We start from the raw sequence: 18854 nt of genomic DNA on the forward strand, positions 1-18854 counted from the left end.
ATTTTTTTTACTTTATTTTTTTTTGTTGTATTTTTTGTAACTTTCCCAACAATGCTGTTTTAAGAGAAATAAGTGTTAAGGGCTTTTCAGTAAGCATTTCACTAAGGTCTAGTACACCTGTTTTGTATTTGGCACGTGACAAATAAAATTTGATTTGAAAAGGCACCCTATTCCCTTTATAGTACACTACTTTTAACCTTTGACCTATGGAGTACTTTGGAGGACTGAGAAGGTTTAGCAGCTTCATAATGTGATGTTATAACCTCCTAAATGAGACATCAGACTGGCTCAATGATGGGCTGTTATAACCTCCTGAATGAGACATCAGACAGGCTCAATGATGGGCTGTTATAATCTCCTGAATGAGTTGGGCTGTTATAACCTCCTGAATGAGATGGGCTGTTATAACCTCCTAAATGAGACATCAGTGTACAATGTTGTCATCAAGGCAAAGGGTACTTTGAAGAATCTCAAATATAAAATATATTTTCATTGGTTTAACACGTAAAAAAAAAAAATATTAGTATTTTTTTTATTTTTTTTTTTTTTACACGATTCCTTGTTATTTCATAGTTTTGTCTTCACTATTATTATACAACATTTTAAAAGGAAAAACCCTTGAATGAGTAGGTGTTGACTGGTACTGTATATTTAGTTAGTGTTGCATTATGTGCACAGAATTAGCATTTCAAAATGAAGAATAAGTGATCTACTGGATAGAGAATAGTCACTCGCTTTGACCCAACGCCATGAGCCATCGGATATCCTCCTCACTGAGCCACAACGTATTTCTCCTAGTTTGTTCTGCTAGTGGAATTGAAGGGGATGAAAATATGAATACATGACTCTTGTGACTGTGTAGTTATTAGTTAATTCCAGGACTCGTTGAATCCTAAAGACGACCCAGGTCAGCTTCCCAAATGGCACCTTAAGTTCCCTATACATTGTGTTACTGCTGTCCAGAGCCCATAAGGTTTTGATCCAAAGTAGAGTACTACATAGAGAATGAGGTGCTATTTGGGACGCAACCAAGAGGTTAAGTAGAACTGTTTTTATTGATGGCTGTACAAGGCAGACTTGTGTTGTGACATCCACCGTCCTTTTGTTGTTTCTACAGAGCTGCCGCCCACAACGGGCCCGGCCAAGGTGGTGAAGGCCCCAAATCCCCGGCCTCGGAGAGGAGGAAAGGTAACGATCCACCTACTGCTGGCCAATCCATTGCCTGTGTGTGTGTATTTAGAAACGGGTCATGCTTCCTGGTATGTAAATGATAGAAACCCTCTAAAAGTGCTTCATTCACACAGTCTGGATTTCTTCTCGCTCCCTTTATTGTAAAAGAGGACCTATTATGGGCCACACCTTGTTGATGTAGTGGAGCTTTAATATGATCGGCATAAAGTCATGTTGGCCTCCGGAATGGCACCCTATCCCCTATATGGTGCACTACTTTTAACCAGAGCCCTATGGAACCCCCTCTCTCTCTCTCTGTCCGTATGGGGCCCCCTCTCTCTCTCTCTGTCCGTATGGGGCCCCCTCTCTCTCTCTCTGTCCGTATGGGGCCCCCTCTCTCTCTCTCTGTCCGTATGGGGCCCCCTCTCTCTCTCTGTCCGTATGGGGCCCCCTCTCTCTCTCTCTGTCCGTATGGGGCCCCCTCTCTCTCTCTCTGTCCGTATGGGGCCCCCTCTCTCTCTCTCTGTCCGTATGGGGCTTGGTCAAAAGTAGTGCACTATATAGGGGTTAGGGTCCCATTCGGGACAAACTCTCTAAACAGTGTTACATTCCTTGGATGTTGTTGTTTAGGTTGGAGATTTTGGAGACGCTATGAACTGGCCGACACCAGGGGAGATCGCAACTAAAGAGACGCAGGTGAGTCAGCGCCCAGAGATGGATCTGCTAACACACACACACACACACACACACACACACACACACCAGTGGCCAGTTGAGTAGGGCACAGTACTGTTTGCAGTAGTAGCGAACACATAGCCTCTCTAGAAATCAGGTTTTCCTCCCACAATTAAATGTAAAAAAAATTCCTGTCTTAAAACGTCTGTACGTAACAGAAGGTAAGCTTGGCATAGAGGAACTACTTCACCACCTTTATCCGCTTGAATTCAATAGTAGCTAGCAAGATAAGAGGTCAAGGAGTTTCTATTTTTTTTTTGTGTAGAGTGCATTTCACAGGTGGCTAGTTGGCATCAACGACCTTCACTTTAAACCACTTAAACCAGGATTTTTCCTGCAAACTTCGGGTTTGAATCGCAACCTTCTGGCATGTCTGCCTCGTTATTTGTTTGAGAGAGAGTTGTCTGTCTGAAGAGAACCCACCCCAGAATGAATATATATTATATAGATAGATTTTTTTTTTTTTTCTTATCGAAGGTGACGAAAGAGTCCGTCATTGAAACTGGATCCTAGTTACTGCTGTTGCCTAGGGTTGGGACTAGAGAACACACAGCTCTTGTTTATTCAGAAGGTTACCGGACCTCCACAGACAGACACAGCCTCAACCAGTCTTAACCAGTCACCTTGACTTATCAATGAATAATACCTCTTAGAGCAGAAGACTCGGTCTAGCTCCTGATTGGTGGGGAAACAACAGTGTGCAGGCTAGGCGGAGACGCAGAATTTGAGGTCACTAGGAGGACCAGACGTAAATAAAGTTGGCTCTCTATTCTCCCCCCCCCCTCCTGATTATGACGCTGCTGTGGGTGTTTTGTGGTGGAGGGGTGGGGGGGGGTGTAATTGTAGAAGGCTTTCAGACAAGGGACTCGACCTGCTCTTTTTGTCTCTTAGGTTGCTAGTTAACGACACAGTAGGACTACTTGAGGCTACACGTAGCATGATTGGGTTGTCCTAAATGGCAACCTTATTCTCTACATAGTGTGAGAAAATAGTCTATTTTGAGAGCACACTTTGACTATGGCCCTGCAGTTAGAAAAATGCTCCACTTTCCCCTTCCCAGAAAAATACCCCCCCTCCCCTTCCCCAGAGGTATAGGACCCCCACCCACCCTGAGCGATCGACTTGAGGGCAAACATGAACTCCCAAGACTCGGCGCTGCAGGCTTAAATACACATGAGACTGGTAGAGGGACTCTGAGCTGTAGCAGTGCAGTTACCTGAGGCATCCATGCGTGCCAATCTTCATGTCCCCCCAGGTGCTGGGTACCACGGAAGGAGGATGCAACTCATTTGTGACCTCTTACAGTAGCATATCCCTGCAGGCTATTTCTGACAACTGAGATCGGGGAGATGTTTTCTCACTGGCAGAGTGACCCCCCCCTCCAAGTATAAACCCCTTTTTTAGACAGGTGGGGGGGGTGTTGAGGCGAGGGAGCGGCTGCTCTGCGCACGTTCTGCCAGGCTAGCGCAGGCCTGAGGAGATGTAGGTCAGAGCAGGGCCAGGAATAACCAGGCCTGGACGGGTCCCTATAGATGGGATGTCCTTTTAGGGACCCCCACAATAACTCCCGGACCTCTGCTGCTATTCTGGGGGGGTTGTCAGCAACCAAACGCTGCTAAATCAGTCAGTTACTTGAAAAAAATAAATAATAATAATTAGGTATCAGAATTTGATATTTTTAAGCTTTTAAAATAGGTTGGCTGTTTTTCCCAGAAAGGCTGTGAATGTTTTGGTTCAGTACTGCAATGAAACTAAAGCTTTAGTGTTATCATTACTATGTCCCCAAGGGCCATTGTATCTTTTCATATGACAACTTCACTGCCCATCATTTCCTATGAGAATTGTTCAGTTGTTTAAGGTTATTTTTCTAGAATTGAACTTGTTGGCATTGTGGTTAACGCTTAAAGGTTGTGTACTTTCAGTGGGTAGGTTTGTGAGTGTAGTTTGTGTTTGGTCGGAGGGCTTGGAATGTAAATGCCACACCTCAACTATCACAACCCTCCCTAGACACCAAACCTTTATTCTCTTTCTGTGGCGTTTTGTAAAGTCTTTTAGAAACACGCCTGTCAAATGAGAATCTTTTCTGTAGAATTCTGCCCATAGAACGTCAGCGAATTCTATAGAATGAATCAGCATTCTTGCTCTTTAGGTTTTAGAGGACATTTCATAACAATGACGAATTCCATACAATTTTCATTACACTCTCCAGTTACATGGCATTGAAACACAGGCATATACATCATCATCATCATCTATCATTGTCTGTGTGTGTGTTGTTGAAATGGTATTTAAAAAAAATATATATATTTTCATCCAGGACGCAATCCTGTACTTGTGATTGCACCCTTATCCTAAAATACCTTCCCTTCTGTCCCCCCTGTGCTCAGATTGAAGTTGTGACTGGGATTGTGTCATGCCCCATGCCTGTCAGGCAGGTCAGAGAGGTGAGCTCCCCACGGAGATCCCCAGTAAGTTCACCCCTTCACATGGACCTGAAGCAGCCTGGTCTAGGAGCCTCCATGGCCTCCTGGCTTCCGTAGAACCTGAATGACCTGAAATAAAGGATACTCCCTAGTGGGGGTGACGTTAACCAATCAAAAAGCTTGCTGGGGAATATAATAATAATAATCATAATAATAATAATAATAATAATAATTGGGGAGACAGACCCTGATTTTTAAGCCTACTCCTGGGTTGAACAGAACTATGGAGACCCAGCATTAAAATGGTTTAGTCCAACCGTAGACATAATGTGGGTCTGTGCAACCAGCTGTTTGTGGATGTCTAGAAGGAGGAAGATGGTGGAACGGCTTGCTGGTGGGGTGAACATAGCCATTGGAAAGCTTGACGAGTGTTATCGATTTAACTTCCAATCACACAAAAGGAATCCAGTATTTCTTCAGAAATTGGTATCGGGTTTGCAGTGGCCACAGGAAATTAGCATTATATTAGGTATTCAGTGCTCAATGGACGTTAACGTCCCATTTAGGCTATTGGTTTTCCCGTTAATTGCTCATTCATACTTAGTAATGTTAACAGCTATTCTGGCTCCTTGTTCAAATACAGAAAAGTGTACAGTTGTTCTATTTGAATGTGATTTACAAAGGTTTGTATAGCAAGTGAGCTATCTAACACATTTGAATGGACATCCTTATTCCAGTGCATTGTTAGGGCTGTCTTTGCTCACTATGTGACTGTTTTTTTTGTTGTTGTGTGAATTACTTTCATTTTTTTGCGACATGAAGAAGAAAAAGCAAGAGAAGAGAAGAAAAAAAAACATTTTTGAAATGTGTGTAGTACAAGTGTGAAAATGACTAGGTCTAGTCTTGCCAAACTAACCCTTCAACTGAATGCTTTGCATGGTCTTCTTCCAATGCAAAGTGCCCTGATAGAAGTTATTTAACTTAGTGAGTGAGCTCAAACATCCAAGTGAACTAAACTTGCATTTTAATTTGACTAAGTCTCAAATGGATACGCCGCATGACTAATTGAGTGGAGGTGATGAAACACAGGATCTGCAACTGTCTCTAGGCAGCTCTCTGGCCATGTTAAGACTTGGCACTTAATGCTGTTTTTCTATTCTGATCTTGGAATTCCGAACACATCATGTGTCTACACTTGGGTTTAAATGTGTCCCAACATATCCACATAGTGGATTCCCTTTTCTTCCCTGCACTATATTCAAATGCCCAGTATGCATACTGCAAATGGTGGAATAGGCTAAATATGACGACACAACTTGATGGCAGTAGCTAACCTCTGTAGCTAGCTAGCTAGTAAGCAACGCTAAAGGGATTGCAAACAGGTTACCATAACTGTAGCCAAACAAATATTTTTTTTGTAAATGTTAGCTTGATGGCTAGCAAAACATGTTCCTCACACGCTAGGAATGCATTTCTTCAACATTATAATGAAAATGAGTATGCCGCATAAATTAAATCGAAAAAAATATGTATTAAATAAAAGAAATTTGGAGTGAGATTGGACCATAAAGGAAAATCCACCTCAGTGTTCTCAATGCCTAACCCTAGGGTAGTTTTCTTTTTCAGCCGGACAATTAAACCATTTTTATGCCAAAGACGCACCAGAATAGCTTCCAAGAGGCGTTGAGGTTTCCTGAGTGGTCCAGTCTCAATGTTGACTTTAAATTTGCTTGAAAATCTGAGACAAGGTTTGAATGTGTGCTGTTCTGCCAGACTCGTTTTTTAATTTCTTTAATTTATTTTTTTACTTAAAGTTCAAATAAGCTAAACCATAGTCTGTCACATCACCATCGACGATGGCTGACCGAACATCATCGTAATATCGCCCAACCCTACTCACTAATCTTAACCCCAGGACAGGTTCTGTCCCAGAACAAGAAGGAATAGAAAGCTATTTCTATGTTGTGTTTTCTCTCCCCATGTTGTACTTTTTAAGAGCACCACACGGGGGGTGGGTCCTAACTTCCACCTCCGTCACATTTTCACTTCGTCTCCCACGTTAGCTAGGTTTCCGTTCCATTGGCGACAGATTGTCATGCTGATATTCTAAAATCATTTAGATCCCATCATGCAGTGCGAGTTATTTTTCTTCCCTATCCCGTGCTATCCAGCTTAATGGTGCTCTCTCGCGGGGGAGGGGAGAGAATCACGTGTGTGTGTGTGTCGCAAACGGCAGACTCTACTGCGAAGCACATGATCTGCAGGTTGAACATGGTGAGATTATGGACTCCTAAATTGATAGATAGTGCAGTTGGTATATATAGGCGATTTTACAGCTAGCTGGCTACGTATGCTGATATTGACTTTTGTATTATTGAATTCTGTATATACAAAAGTATACGGACACCCCTTCCAATTAGTGGATTCGCCTACTTCAGCCACACCCATTGCTGACGGGTGTATAAAATTGAGCAAACAGCCATGCAATCTCCATAGACAAACATTGGCAGTAGAATAGCCCATACCAAAGAGCTCAGTGACTTTCAACGTGGCACCGTCATAGGGTGCCACCTTTCCAACAAGTCAGTTCGTCAAATTTTTGCCCTGCTAGAGCTGCCCCGGTCAACTGTAAGGGATGTTATTGTGAAGTGGAAACGTCTAGGAGCAACAACGGCTCAGCCGCGAAGTGGTAGGCAAATTCCAGGAGAACACTACCTACCCCAATGCACAGTGCTAACTGTAAAGTTTGGTGGAGAAGGAATAATGGTCTGGGGCAGTTTTTCATGGTTCGGGCTAGGGCCCTTAGATCCAGTGAAGGGAAATTGTAACGCTACAGCATACAATGTCATTCTAAACTATTCTGTGCTTCAATCTTTGTGGCAAGTTTGGGGAATGCCCTGTTTCAGCATGACAATGCCCCTGTGCACAAAGCGAGGTCCATAGAGAAATGGTTTGTTGAGATCGGTGTGGAAAAACTCGACTGGCCTGCACAGAGCCCCGACCTCAACCCCATCGAACACCTTTGGAATGAATTGTAACGCCAACTGCGAGCCAGGCCTTATCGCCCAACATCAGTGCCCGACCTCACTAATGTTCTTGTGGCTGAATGGAAGCAAGTCCCCCTGCAGCAATGATCCAACATCTAGTGGAAAGCCTTCCCAGAAGAGTGGAGGCTGTTATAGCAGCGAAGGTGGGGACCTACCACTACCTGGTCATGTAGCTATCTAGCTAGCCAGCCAGCCAACCCAGAGAGCGAGCATTGCATTATGGGTTTTGTCGTCAACTTGAGCTGCAACAGATTTCCAAACTGTTTTTCACATGCTGCTGCCAACTTCATTATAATGCAGTGTTTCCCCTATATTCATTCAGCAGCGATGGCGTACTGCTGCTGTTTAACTTGTGGCCGCCAAGAAATTTTCAATATGGTATAAAACATTTTCAGTGTAAACCTTAAAGGACTAAAAACATATTTTAAATGATGTATAAAATATATTGGAGCAATATTTTGTTTGTTTGCTGAAATCGTCTTTGAGAACTAACAACAATCCAAATAAAACAGTCAGAATGTAAAATGTCATGCCATTCGGGCCCCTATTGATTCTGTTATAGCGGTTTTAGTTTCCCAGATGGCATAAGAACACGGCTTAAGGCAAAATGTGTCGAATTGCAAGAAATTAGCTTTACAGCAGCGGACGGCCTTGAACACTGCGCCATTGGCCACACCTACAACCCCCCCCCCACACACACACACACACACACACACACACACACACAAACGCCGCTACTCCTAGAGGAAACGCTAACGTCAAAATGTAATATTTGTTGACAAAAATATTCTCACATAGTGTTAGTGTTTTTCACTGTAGATCAATGGTTTCATGTGCTTTCTTCTCGGTGTACTGTAGGTGACCTGTGACCTTAATGTTAGTCCCAAATGGCTCCTTATTTCCTATTTATTGCGTTACTTTTGACCAGGGACCAAATCGAGAATAAGGTGCCATTTGGAATGCACACTAAGTGATGCTCCTAAACCTGGTTGTTGGAAGAAAAGAAAAAAAAAACCCTGCTGGAAACATTGTACCTTGTGTTAACCTACTCCCCAGGCCCCCAAGAAGCCCGTGGTTAAGAAAGAGTGGAAAGAGAAACGTGACACCAACGAAGAGAGCAAGGAGAACCAGAAGGCCAAGTCGGACGACTCTGGAGAGGAGAAGAACGGAGACGAGGACTCTCAGAAGAATGGACAGAAGAAAAAAGGTGGGTGACTTTACTCAGGATTTGACCTCCTTTATCTTTTTAACTAAACTACAGTGTAGAAAAAGTGCATTTTCACATATGTAGACACTGGAGATGGTGAATATGAGGTTAAAAAGTGGTGGCATTCCCCTTTAAAAAAAAAAAAAGGTTTTACAGGGCTCAGGGAAACAGAACCGTGTGTGGTCGGACATCCGACCTTAGGGCTTTTACACAGAACAAATGTTTGTCTGAACACACAAACTATAACAAATAGCCTACTCTACTGTCATTGTGTTTAACATCAATGATGTCGTGACTTGATTAACTGTATTCGGAAAAGCTGTCCCGTGTTTTTAATTTACTCTCATGCTGTAGGCCTAAACAATGTAGGAATATCCATTCCCACTTGAGGAAAATGAATCATGCTTCCTAAATGTTTTGCATGGTGCAGGCCGCAGCCTGGCTTTGTAGTGACTACTGCTCTGAATCTAACTCTCACGGAGTAGGAGGCGATGCAGGCAGGGAGATGTTTTGGCACTAATAAAGGGTTGAAATTCCACCAGTCTGCCAGCCAGCGAGTGTTTTCTGACCTTCGGAATGAGGTTTTTCCTCACTGACTAGAGAGGGAGGGAGGGAGAGAGAGAGGGAGGGAGGGAGGGGGAGGGAGAGAGGGGGGAGGGAGGAGAGGGAGGAGGGAGGGAGGGAAGGAGGAGGGAGAGAGGGAGAGGGAGGGAGGGAGGGAGGGGAGGAGGGAGGGAGGGAGGGGAGAGAGGGGAGGGAGGGGGAGAGAGGGAGGGAGGGAGAGTTGCCTCTTTCTGGCTCTAACAATGCTCGTATTCCTCCCTCCCTCCCTCCCTTTCACCACGGGCACCTCGTCTTCAAAAGAGTCCCCTCGGGCAAACAGTTCAGGTCAATCACAACCAAAACCTCCTTTCACTTGAACAGTGTTGTCCCCCCCCCCCCGCGCAGTGGCCCTCACCAACCGCCCACCTGGTCCACGTTTATCTTCCTACTTGGACTATGCACCCTGCACTTTCATCCTACAACTGCACTCAGCACTGCCTTAGACCTCTTCCATTGACAGACCCTCGTGTGTGTGTGTGTCTCTTTCTGGCTCTGCAATGCTCTTTTTCTCTCTCTATCTCTCTCCCTCCCTTTATCCATCCCTCCCTTTATATAAATACAACATGTAAAGTGTTGGTTTCATGAGCTGAAATAAAATAACCCAGAATTTTTCTAAATGCACAAAAAAATATATTGATCTCCAATTGTGCACAAATTTGTTTACATCCCTGTTAGTGAACATTTCTCCCTTGCTGAGATAATCCATCCACCTGACAGGTGTAGCATATCAAGAAGCTGATTAAACAGCATGATGATTACACAGGTGCACCTTGTGCTGGGGACAATAAAAGGCCACTCTATAAAATCTGCAGTTTTGTCACACAACACAATGCCACAGATGTCTCAAGTCTTGAGGGAGCGTTCAATTGGCATACTGACTACAGGAATGTCCACCAGAGCTGTTGCCAGAGATTTTAATGTTTAGTTTTCTCTTCCATAAGACCCCTCCAATGTCGTTTTAGAGAATTTGGCAGTACGTCCAACCGGCCTCACAACCGCAGACCACGTGTAACCACGGCAGCCCAGGACCTGCAACCATCCTGCTGCTTCACATGCGGGAGATATATGGTTATTCCTGTGACTGTAGTCATTTGGCTGACCAAAAAATGTAATCCAAAATGAGCATCACAGCCCTAATCTCTACACAGAGCGATAATGTAGTTTATAGTGCGGCCTGTAGTGTTTAGCTTCAGTGTTCATAGTGCAGTCTGTAGTGTTTAGCTTCAGTGGTCATAGTGCAGTCTGTAGTGTTTAGCTTCAGTGGTCATAGTGCAGTCTGTAGTGTTTAGCTTCAGTGTTCATAGTGCAGTCTGTAGTGTTTAGCTTCAGTGTTCATAGTGCAGTCTGTAGTGTTTATACCTTCAGTGTTCATAGTGCAGTCTGTAGTGTTTATACCTTCAGTGTTCATAGTGCAGTCTGTAGTGTTTAGCTTCAGTGTTCATAGTGCAGTCTGTAGTGTTTATACCTTCAGTGTTCATAGTGCAGTCTGTAGTGTTTATACCTTCAGTGTTCATAGTGCAGTCTGTAGTGTTAATACCTTCAGTGTTCATAGTGCAGTCTGTAGTGTTTAGCTTCAGTGTTCATAGTGCAGTCTGTAGTGTTAATACCTTCAGTGTTCATAGTGCAGTCTGTAGTGTTAATACCTTCAGTGTTCATAGTGCAGTCTGTAGTGTTAATACCTTCAGTGTTCATAGTGCAGTCTGTAGTGTTTAGCTTCAGTGGTCATAGTGCAGTCTGTAGTGTTTAGCTTCAGTGTTCATAGTGCAGTCTGTAGTGTTTATACCTTCAGTGTTCATAGTGTAGTCTGTAGTGTTTATACCTTCAGTGTTCATAGTGCAGTCTGTAGTGTTTATACCTTCAGTGGTCATAGTGCAGTCTGTAGTGTTTATACCTTCAGTGTTCATAGTGCAGTCTGTAGTGTTTATACCTTCAGTGTTCATAGTGCAGTCTGTAGTGTTTATACCTTCAGTGGTCATAGTGCAGTCTGTAGTGTTTATACCTTCAGTGTTCATAGTGCAGTCTGTAGTGTTTAGCTTCAGTGGTCATAGTGCAGTCTGTAGTGTTTAGCTTCAGTGGTCATAGTGCAGTCTGTAATGTTTAGCCTTCAGTGTTCATAGTGCAGTCTGTAGTGTTTAGCCTTCAGTGTTCATAGTGCAGTCTGTAGTGTTAATACCTTCAGTGTTCATAGTGCAGTCTGTAGTGTTTAGACCTTCAGTGTTCATAGTGCAGTCTGTAGTGTTTATACCTTCAGTGGTCATAGTGCAGTCTGTAGTGTTTAGCTTCAGTGTTCATAGTGCAGTCTGTAGTGTTAATACCTTCAGTGTTCATAGTGCAGTCTGTAGTGTTAATACCTTCAGTGTTCATAGTGCAGTCTGTAGTGTTAATACCTTCAGTGTTCATAGTGCAGTCTGTAGTGTTTATACCTTCAGTGTTCATAGTGCAGTCTGTAGTGTTTATACCTTCAGTGGTCATAGTGCAGTCTGTAGTGTTTATACCTTCAGTGGTCATAGTGCAGTCTGTCGTGTTTAGCTTCAGTGGTCATAGTGTATATGTGGATATATATTGTATTTTTTTTTTGTATATTGTCTCGAACTCTGTAGCACCATTTCACTGAGTCAAATTCGTGTACATGCAAATGTATTTGGAGAAATAAAGGTGATTTTTGTTATTCTCTCACCTACGCCTTCAGCAGACAGGGCGACGTCACTCTTACTCTCCCAGAGTGCACTATGAAGAGTGACGTGGCCCTGTGCCTATCTGCTGACGGTGTAGGTGAGAATCACTTCAGTACAACGTGCTCGCTCTAGTCTCCTGCCCTCGAGCACACTCCACTAGCAGAGCACTGACACCGCCAACTGGCCAGCAAGGGAACTACACCTCTGGCTGAATATAACATGGGGGGGGGAGGGGCACTGTTGCAGAAAACAGAGTAAAACGTGAGGTATTTATTTTAGATGTCAGTGTTATCAGATTTCTCTTTTATAGGATCTAATAAGCCTACAAGGAGACAGAGCAGCTTGTTGAGTGGTGCTCTGTCGTTCCCCCTTCTGTCCCCATCTGCCTGCATCTCACACTTGGTCCGACACTAATCAAAACTATTGGTATTGTGTAAATGTAACAGACAGGCGCCGATCTAACATCTGTGTGTGTGTGTGTAGGGAACAAGCACAAGTGGGTGCCGCTGATGATGGAGGTGAAGTCAGAGGGGCCCAGAGAGCGCTCTGCGTCCAGGAACAACACCCGTCAGAACGAGGTTCCCAGGATGCCCCCCAACAACAGGAACGACCTCCGAGGTGACTAACATCATCACCCAGCGCCGGCCTGACCCCTTATGTCAGCCTGGTTGGGTACCAAATGGCACCCTATTCCCTATATAGTGCACTGCTATAGCACCCTATTCCCTATATAGTGCACTACTATAGCACCCTATTCCCTTTATAGTGCACTACTATAGCACCCTATTCCCTGTATAGTGCACTACTATAGCAGCCTATTCCCTGTATAGTGCACTGCTATAGCACCCTATTCCCTTTATAGTGCACTACTATAGCACCCTATTCCCTGTATAGTGCACTACTATAGCAGCCTATTCCCTTTATAGTGCACTACTATAGCAGCCTATTCCCTGTATAGTGCACTACTATAGCACCCTATTCCCTGTATAGTGCACTACTATAGCACCCTATTCCCTGTATAGTGCACTACTATAGCAGCCTATTCCCTGTATAGTGCACTACTATAGCAGCCTATTCCCTGTATAGTGCACTACTATAGCAGCCTATTCCCTGTATAGTGCACTACTATAGCACCCTATTCCCTTTATAGTGCACTACTATAGCACCCTATTCCCTGTATAGTGCAGTACTATAGCACCCTATTCCCTGTATAGTGCACTACTATAGCACCCTATTCCCTTTATAGTGCACTACTATAGCACCCTATTCCCTGTATAGTGCACTACTATAGCAGCCTATTCCCTGTATAGTGCACTACTATAGCAGCCTATTCCCTGTATAGTGCACTACTATAGCAGCCTATTCCCTGTATAGTGCACTACTATAGCAGCCTATTCCCTGTATAGTGCACTACTATAGCAGCCTATTCCCTGTATAGTGCACTACTATAGCACCCTATTCCCTGTATAGTGCACTACTATAGCACCCTATTCCCTTTATAGTGCACTACTATAGCACCCTATTCCCTGTATAGTGCACTACTATAGTGCACTACTATAGCACCCTATTCCCTGTATAGTGCACTACTATAGTGCACTACTATAGCACCCTATTCCCTGTATAGTGCACTACTATAGTGCACTACTATAGCACCCTATTCCCTGTATAGTGCACTACTATAGCACCCTATTCCCTGTATAGTGCACTACTATAGCAGCCTATTCCCTTTATAGTGCACTACTATAGCACCCTATTCCCTGTATAGTGCACTACTATAGCACCCTATTCCCTGTATAGTGCACTACTATAGCACCCTATTCCCTGTATAGTGCACTACTATAGCAGCCTATTCCCTGTATAGTGCACTACTATAGCAGCCTATTCCCTGTATAGTGCACTACTATAGCACCCTATTCCCGTATAGTGCACTACTATAGCAGCCTATTCCCTGTATAGTGCACTACTATAGCACCCTATTCCCTGTATAGTGCACTACTATAGCACCCTATTCCCTGTATAGTGCACTACTATAGCACCCTATTCCCTGTATAGTGCACTACTATAGCAGCCTATTCCCTGTATAGTGCACTACTATAGCACCCTATTCCCTGTATAGTGCACTACTATAGTGCACTACTATAGCACCCTATTCCCTGTATAGTGCACTACTATAGCACCCTATTCCCTGTATAGTGCACTACTATAGTGCACTACTATAGCACCCTATTCCCTGTATAGTGCACTACTATAGCACCCTATTCCCTGTATAGTGCACTACTTTTGACCATGTTCAGTATTCCCTTCAGAAAATATTCACACCCCTTTTACTTTTTCAACATTTTGTTGTTACAGCCTGAATTTAATATAGATTAAATTGAGATTTTTTTTTGGGGGGGGGGGGCATTGATCTACACACAATACCCCCATGATGGCAAAGTAGAATTATGTTTTTAGACATTTATTTTACAAATGAAAAGCTGACATGTTTAATCTTTTTGTTATGGTGAGCCTAAATCAGTTCAGGAGTACAAATGTGCTTAACAAGTCACACTAAGTTATATAGACTCATTCTGTGTGTAATATGTTTTTTTTTGTTGATTGACTACCTCGTCTCTGTACCCCAATCATACAATTTATCTGTAAGGTCCCTCCGTCGAGCAGTGAATTTCAGAGGAAACCGTTCAGGAATTTCACTGAGGCCAATGGTGACTTTAAAATGGCTGCAATAGGAGAGAACTTGACCTGGTTGTGGTCCGGTCCCAGTTAAATAAATTAAAAAAATATATATATATATATATACACACACACACACAGACAGAGACAGACTCACAGCTGTAATCGTTGCCAAAGGTGATTCGAACATGTATTGACTCAGGGGTGTGAATACTTAAGTAATCCAAATAGTTTTTATTTATTTGTATATTTAAAAAAATTTTTTTTACACGTGATAAAGAATCTTCCGCATTGACATGAGTGTTTTGTGTAGATTGCTGTAAAAAAAAAAACACAATTAACTGTACTTTAATCTCACTTTGTAACACAACAAAATGTGACGTCAAGGGGTGTGAATACTTTCTGAAGGCAGTGTAGTGCATTAAATCTGACCAATAGGGGATGGATAGGTGCAGTGGTGATTTTAGCATATAAATCTTGGTGGGGCAACAAAACAAAAAAACATTTACATTTTAGTCATTTAGCAGACGCTCTTATCCAGAGCGACTTACAGTAGTGAATACATACATTTCATTTCATGCATTTTTTATTTTATTTTTGTACTGGCCCCCCGTGGGAATCGAACCCACAACCCTGGCGTTGCAAACACCATGCTCTACCAACTGAGCCACAGGGAAGGCATGCCAGCAAAGCCACTACACATACTAAACAATACATTAATTGCACTATAACGGTGACAAATGGTTCCCACAAACTGTTAGGGCCTACATAAAGCTGTCTTAACAGCAGAGATTTCTTTCCAGCACCATGGAGTGAATCCTTACCACTGCTGAACCTGGTTATCAGCAGAGCCTCGTCTGGCAGCGAAACAGTTCATTCAGCCTCATTTACTGCCTTTAAAAAAAAAAAAAACATAGTTGATATGGCGAACTTGTTTTAAACAAATTTACTTTCTGCTGATAATTGAGATGTACAAACTATGGAATATGGGGACGATGAGCGGATAAGAGGCAATCTGTAATTTCGATTAAGACGTTAATGAGCAAGCTAGGGCGGACGTAACGTTAGTCAATATAACTATTTGTATAGCACTTTTTAAATGTACAGAGACAGAATTCATAACATGGGCCATTCTTAGTGTTCTCCCTGTACGAGTCAGAACCGTAGGATAACTAAAGGGGGCATATAAACACGCAATGAATGTGATTTACAATATTCAATGATTACATTTCTCTAAAACAGGTTATAGGCTATATGTGCACCGCCAAGTCAGAACAGTAGGCGAGATTAATAGGTGAAAGTCCACATTAAGTACACAATAGTGAGAAAGTATTTTTAAAAGGTACCCTTTAATTCATCTGGTACCTAGCAAGGGACCATTGTGTTGCTTGTGGCGTTTCTGTACTGCACGCTCTGATTTGTTTTATAGGGCCCTGTATCTTAGTCCTATATCTTACCTTAGAAGTGTTTACTTCAAGCGGACTAGAGTTGCAATGACCCATAAATTGACTGTCCAAATAAAGTATTTACACAAAATACGTTTTGCAGCAACACAATCCAAAGGGTATGCTACAGCTAACAATTTATTCTTTTGACTGTTCACAATTCACAAATGATCATTTTGATTCCTGTGATTCACCATGTTTGAACCGAACCCCAACTACTATAATGGCAAAGCAGATCATTTGATTTGTAAATTCAAATAAATGAATATATAAGTATATATTTATTTTAACTTAAAAAAGATATATATATATGAAGTGAGACATCCGTTTATACAGTAATTTAACATTTGTATGGTCTAAATACTATATGTAATATATAATCATTTGACTCTGCCGGAACAAGGCTTGGTTTATCAACATTTTACATACATTTTGTTTTATTTTTGTGTGTTTTGCTAACTTAAAATGACACAACGACTAGGTTCCAGTTCAGCGTTTTACTAAACCGTATTTCCACAATACACGGTTGCCATAGCACTCAGGCCAGGTCCATCTCCAGTGACACTCCCGCGCAGGCGTACCAACAACAGACTGATAGCACCGTATATAACAGAAATATAGGGATACTTTTAAAGCAAACTTAACAGTTTAACGTGTTTTTTTCTTTCTCTCAGACTGGCACAGCGGGAAGTACGAACGTGAATGTCGTGAGGACCATGATGAGGTGTCCAGCGTGAAGAGTGAGGGAGCTCCCTTCCGTGCCGGGTTCCGGGGGCGTGGTCGTGGCAGGGGCCGGGGCCGGGGACGAGGCAGAGGAGGCAGCAGAGGTAAGGTCTCCGTGTAAATGGACAGATCTGTGGTATCGTAACAAGTTGGATGAGAGCCACGGTCTAAGTGATTAAAAGAACAGCGATGTCCTAATAGCGTTTTATTGAGAGTAGTGTGTAGAAAGTAACACATTACACTAGCAAATATTTCAAACTCCATTTCATGTCATGTTTTTAGTACTGATGTCTTAAAATACGTAATCATTTTCATTTGTGTGTTTCCAAGGCTCTCTGTAGAACAACTTTCTCTCTCTCGCTCTCTCTCGCTCTCTGTGGCTGTGGTCATGGCTTTGCCTTTGTCCTATGTAACCCTGATCTGGCCCCACTAAGGATACAGTCAAAACAATTTCATAACCGGAGTGTGGTAGTACGAGGCGAGTCCTGTGATCCCTCAGTGCCACGGGTGGAGGCAGGGGGCCTGGGCCTGCTGGTTCTAGCCACTAGCCTCTCCCCTCTGGCTTCGCCACAGGATAACTGCCCCCCCCCCTACATTTGAGAAGAAAGTGGGAGGAACAAGGGCAGTGGAGCAAAGTTAACACACTCCTTCCTAGCACCTGACACACCTACTGTCATTATGAAACCTGCCGTTCTTCTCCTTCTTACTAGGCCGAGATCCCTCTGGAGTTTTACCTCCCCTCTCTCCCCCCCCACACAGGAACACACCGTTTCAGCAATCTAAGAATGTTTTCCTGACAGGATGCCATATTTAAATTCTCTCTTTGTCTGCTGATCTTTTGACTAATATTTACTCTCTAGCTCTGTCAGCTTTCTCCGATTTTTAGAGCGTAATCGCACGCCTTCCTAGGCTCAACAGCTGTGCTGCAAATGTGTCTCTGCTGTTGCTGAACTGCCTCTGTAGCTTTGTTTATTTTAGTAGGTATGTGACAGCCGCCCTGTAATGGTTGACTACTGCCATGTCTCCTGCCAGGTCACTACGACTATCATTACGGCTACAAGGCCTACGACGGTAAGGACGGCGCCTACGGCCAGAAGTTTGGCGCTCCAGTGACCTACTACTACGACAACATGAGCAGCAACGACCTGTACTCCGTAGACCAGGACCTGCTCAAGGACTACATCAAGAGGCAGATGTGAGTACTGCCCGTTGGTTACTGCGCTTTAGAACTACTGCCCGTTGGTTACGGCGCTTTAGAACTACTGCCCGTTGGTTACGGCGCTTTAGAACTACTGCCCGTTGGTTACGGAGCTTTAGAACTACTGCCCGTTGGTTACGGCGCTTTAGAACTACTGCCCGTTGGTTACGGAGCTTTAGAACTACTGCCCGTTGGTTACGGAGCTTTAGAACTACTGCCCGTTGGTTACGGCGCTTTAGAACTACTGCCCGTTGGTTACGGCGCTTTAGAACTACTGCCCGTTGGTTACGGTGCTTTAGAACTACTGCCCGTTGGTTACGGAGCTTTAGAGCTACTGCCCGTTGGTTACGGAGCTTTAGAACTACTGCCCGTTGGTTACGGCGCTTTAGAACTACTGCCCGTTGGTTACGGCGCTTTAGAACTACTGCCCGTTGGTTACGGAGCTTTAGAACTACTGCCCGTTGGTTACGGCGCTTTAGAACTACTGCCCGTTGGTTACGGAGCTTTAGAACTACTGCCCGTTGGTTACGGAGCTTTAGAACTACTGCCCGTTGGTTACGGAGCTTTAGAACTACTGCCCGTTGGTTACGGAGCTTTAGAACTACTGCCCGTTGGTTACGGCGCTTTAGAACTACTGCCCGTTGGTTACGGAGCTTTAGAACTGCTGCCCGTTGGTTACGGAGCTTTAGAACTGCTGCCCGTTGGTTACGGAGCTTTAGAACTACTGCCCGTTGGTTACGGGCGCTTTAGAACTACTGCCCGTTGGTTACGGAGCTTTAGAACTGCTGCCCGTTGGTTACGGCGCTTTAGAACTGCTGCCCGTTGGTTACGGCGCTTTAGAACTACTGCCCGTTGGTTACGGAGCTTTAGAACTGCTGCCCGTTGGTTACGGAGCTTTAGAACTGCTGCCCGTTGGTTACGGAGCTTTAGAACTGCTGCCCGTTGGTTACGGAGC

The 18854-nt window shown here is 43.7% G+C and overlaps 1 protein-coding gene across 1 annotated transcript in view; it reads left to right on the forward strand.

The window, feature by feature from the left end:
* The window catches only part of larp1 (La ribonucleoprotein 1, translational regulator), a 61261-nt gene that overhangs the window by 20786 nt on the left and 21621 nt on the right, over positions 1–18854 (forward strand). Inside the window, exons 2-8 of the mRNA XM_045717411.1 lie at positions 1118–1188; positions 1801–1866; positions 4293–4373; positions 8432–8582; positions 12344–12478; positions 16653–16805; positions 17734–17896. Of these exons, the coding sequence (XP_045573367.1) occupies positions 1118–1188; positions 1801–1866; positions 4293–4373; positions 8432–8582; positions 12344–12478; positions 16653–16805; positions 17734–17896 (820 nt within the window). The remainder of the gene's footprint in view (positions 1–1117; positions 1189–1800; positions 1867–4292; positions 4374–8431; positions 8583–12343; positions 12479–16652; positions 16806–17733; positions 17897–18854) is intronic.

This window comes from Salmo salar, chromosome ssa04, assembly GCF_905237065.1.
Source record: "Salmo salar chromosome ssa04, Ssal_v3.1, whole genome shotgun sequence".
NCBI classification, from domain to species: domain Eukaryota; kingdom Metazoa; phylum Chordata; class Actinopteri; order Salmoniformes; family Salmonidae; genus Salmo; species Salmo salar.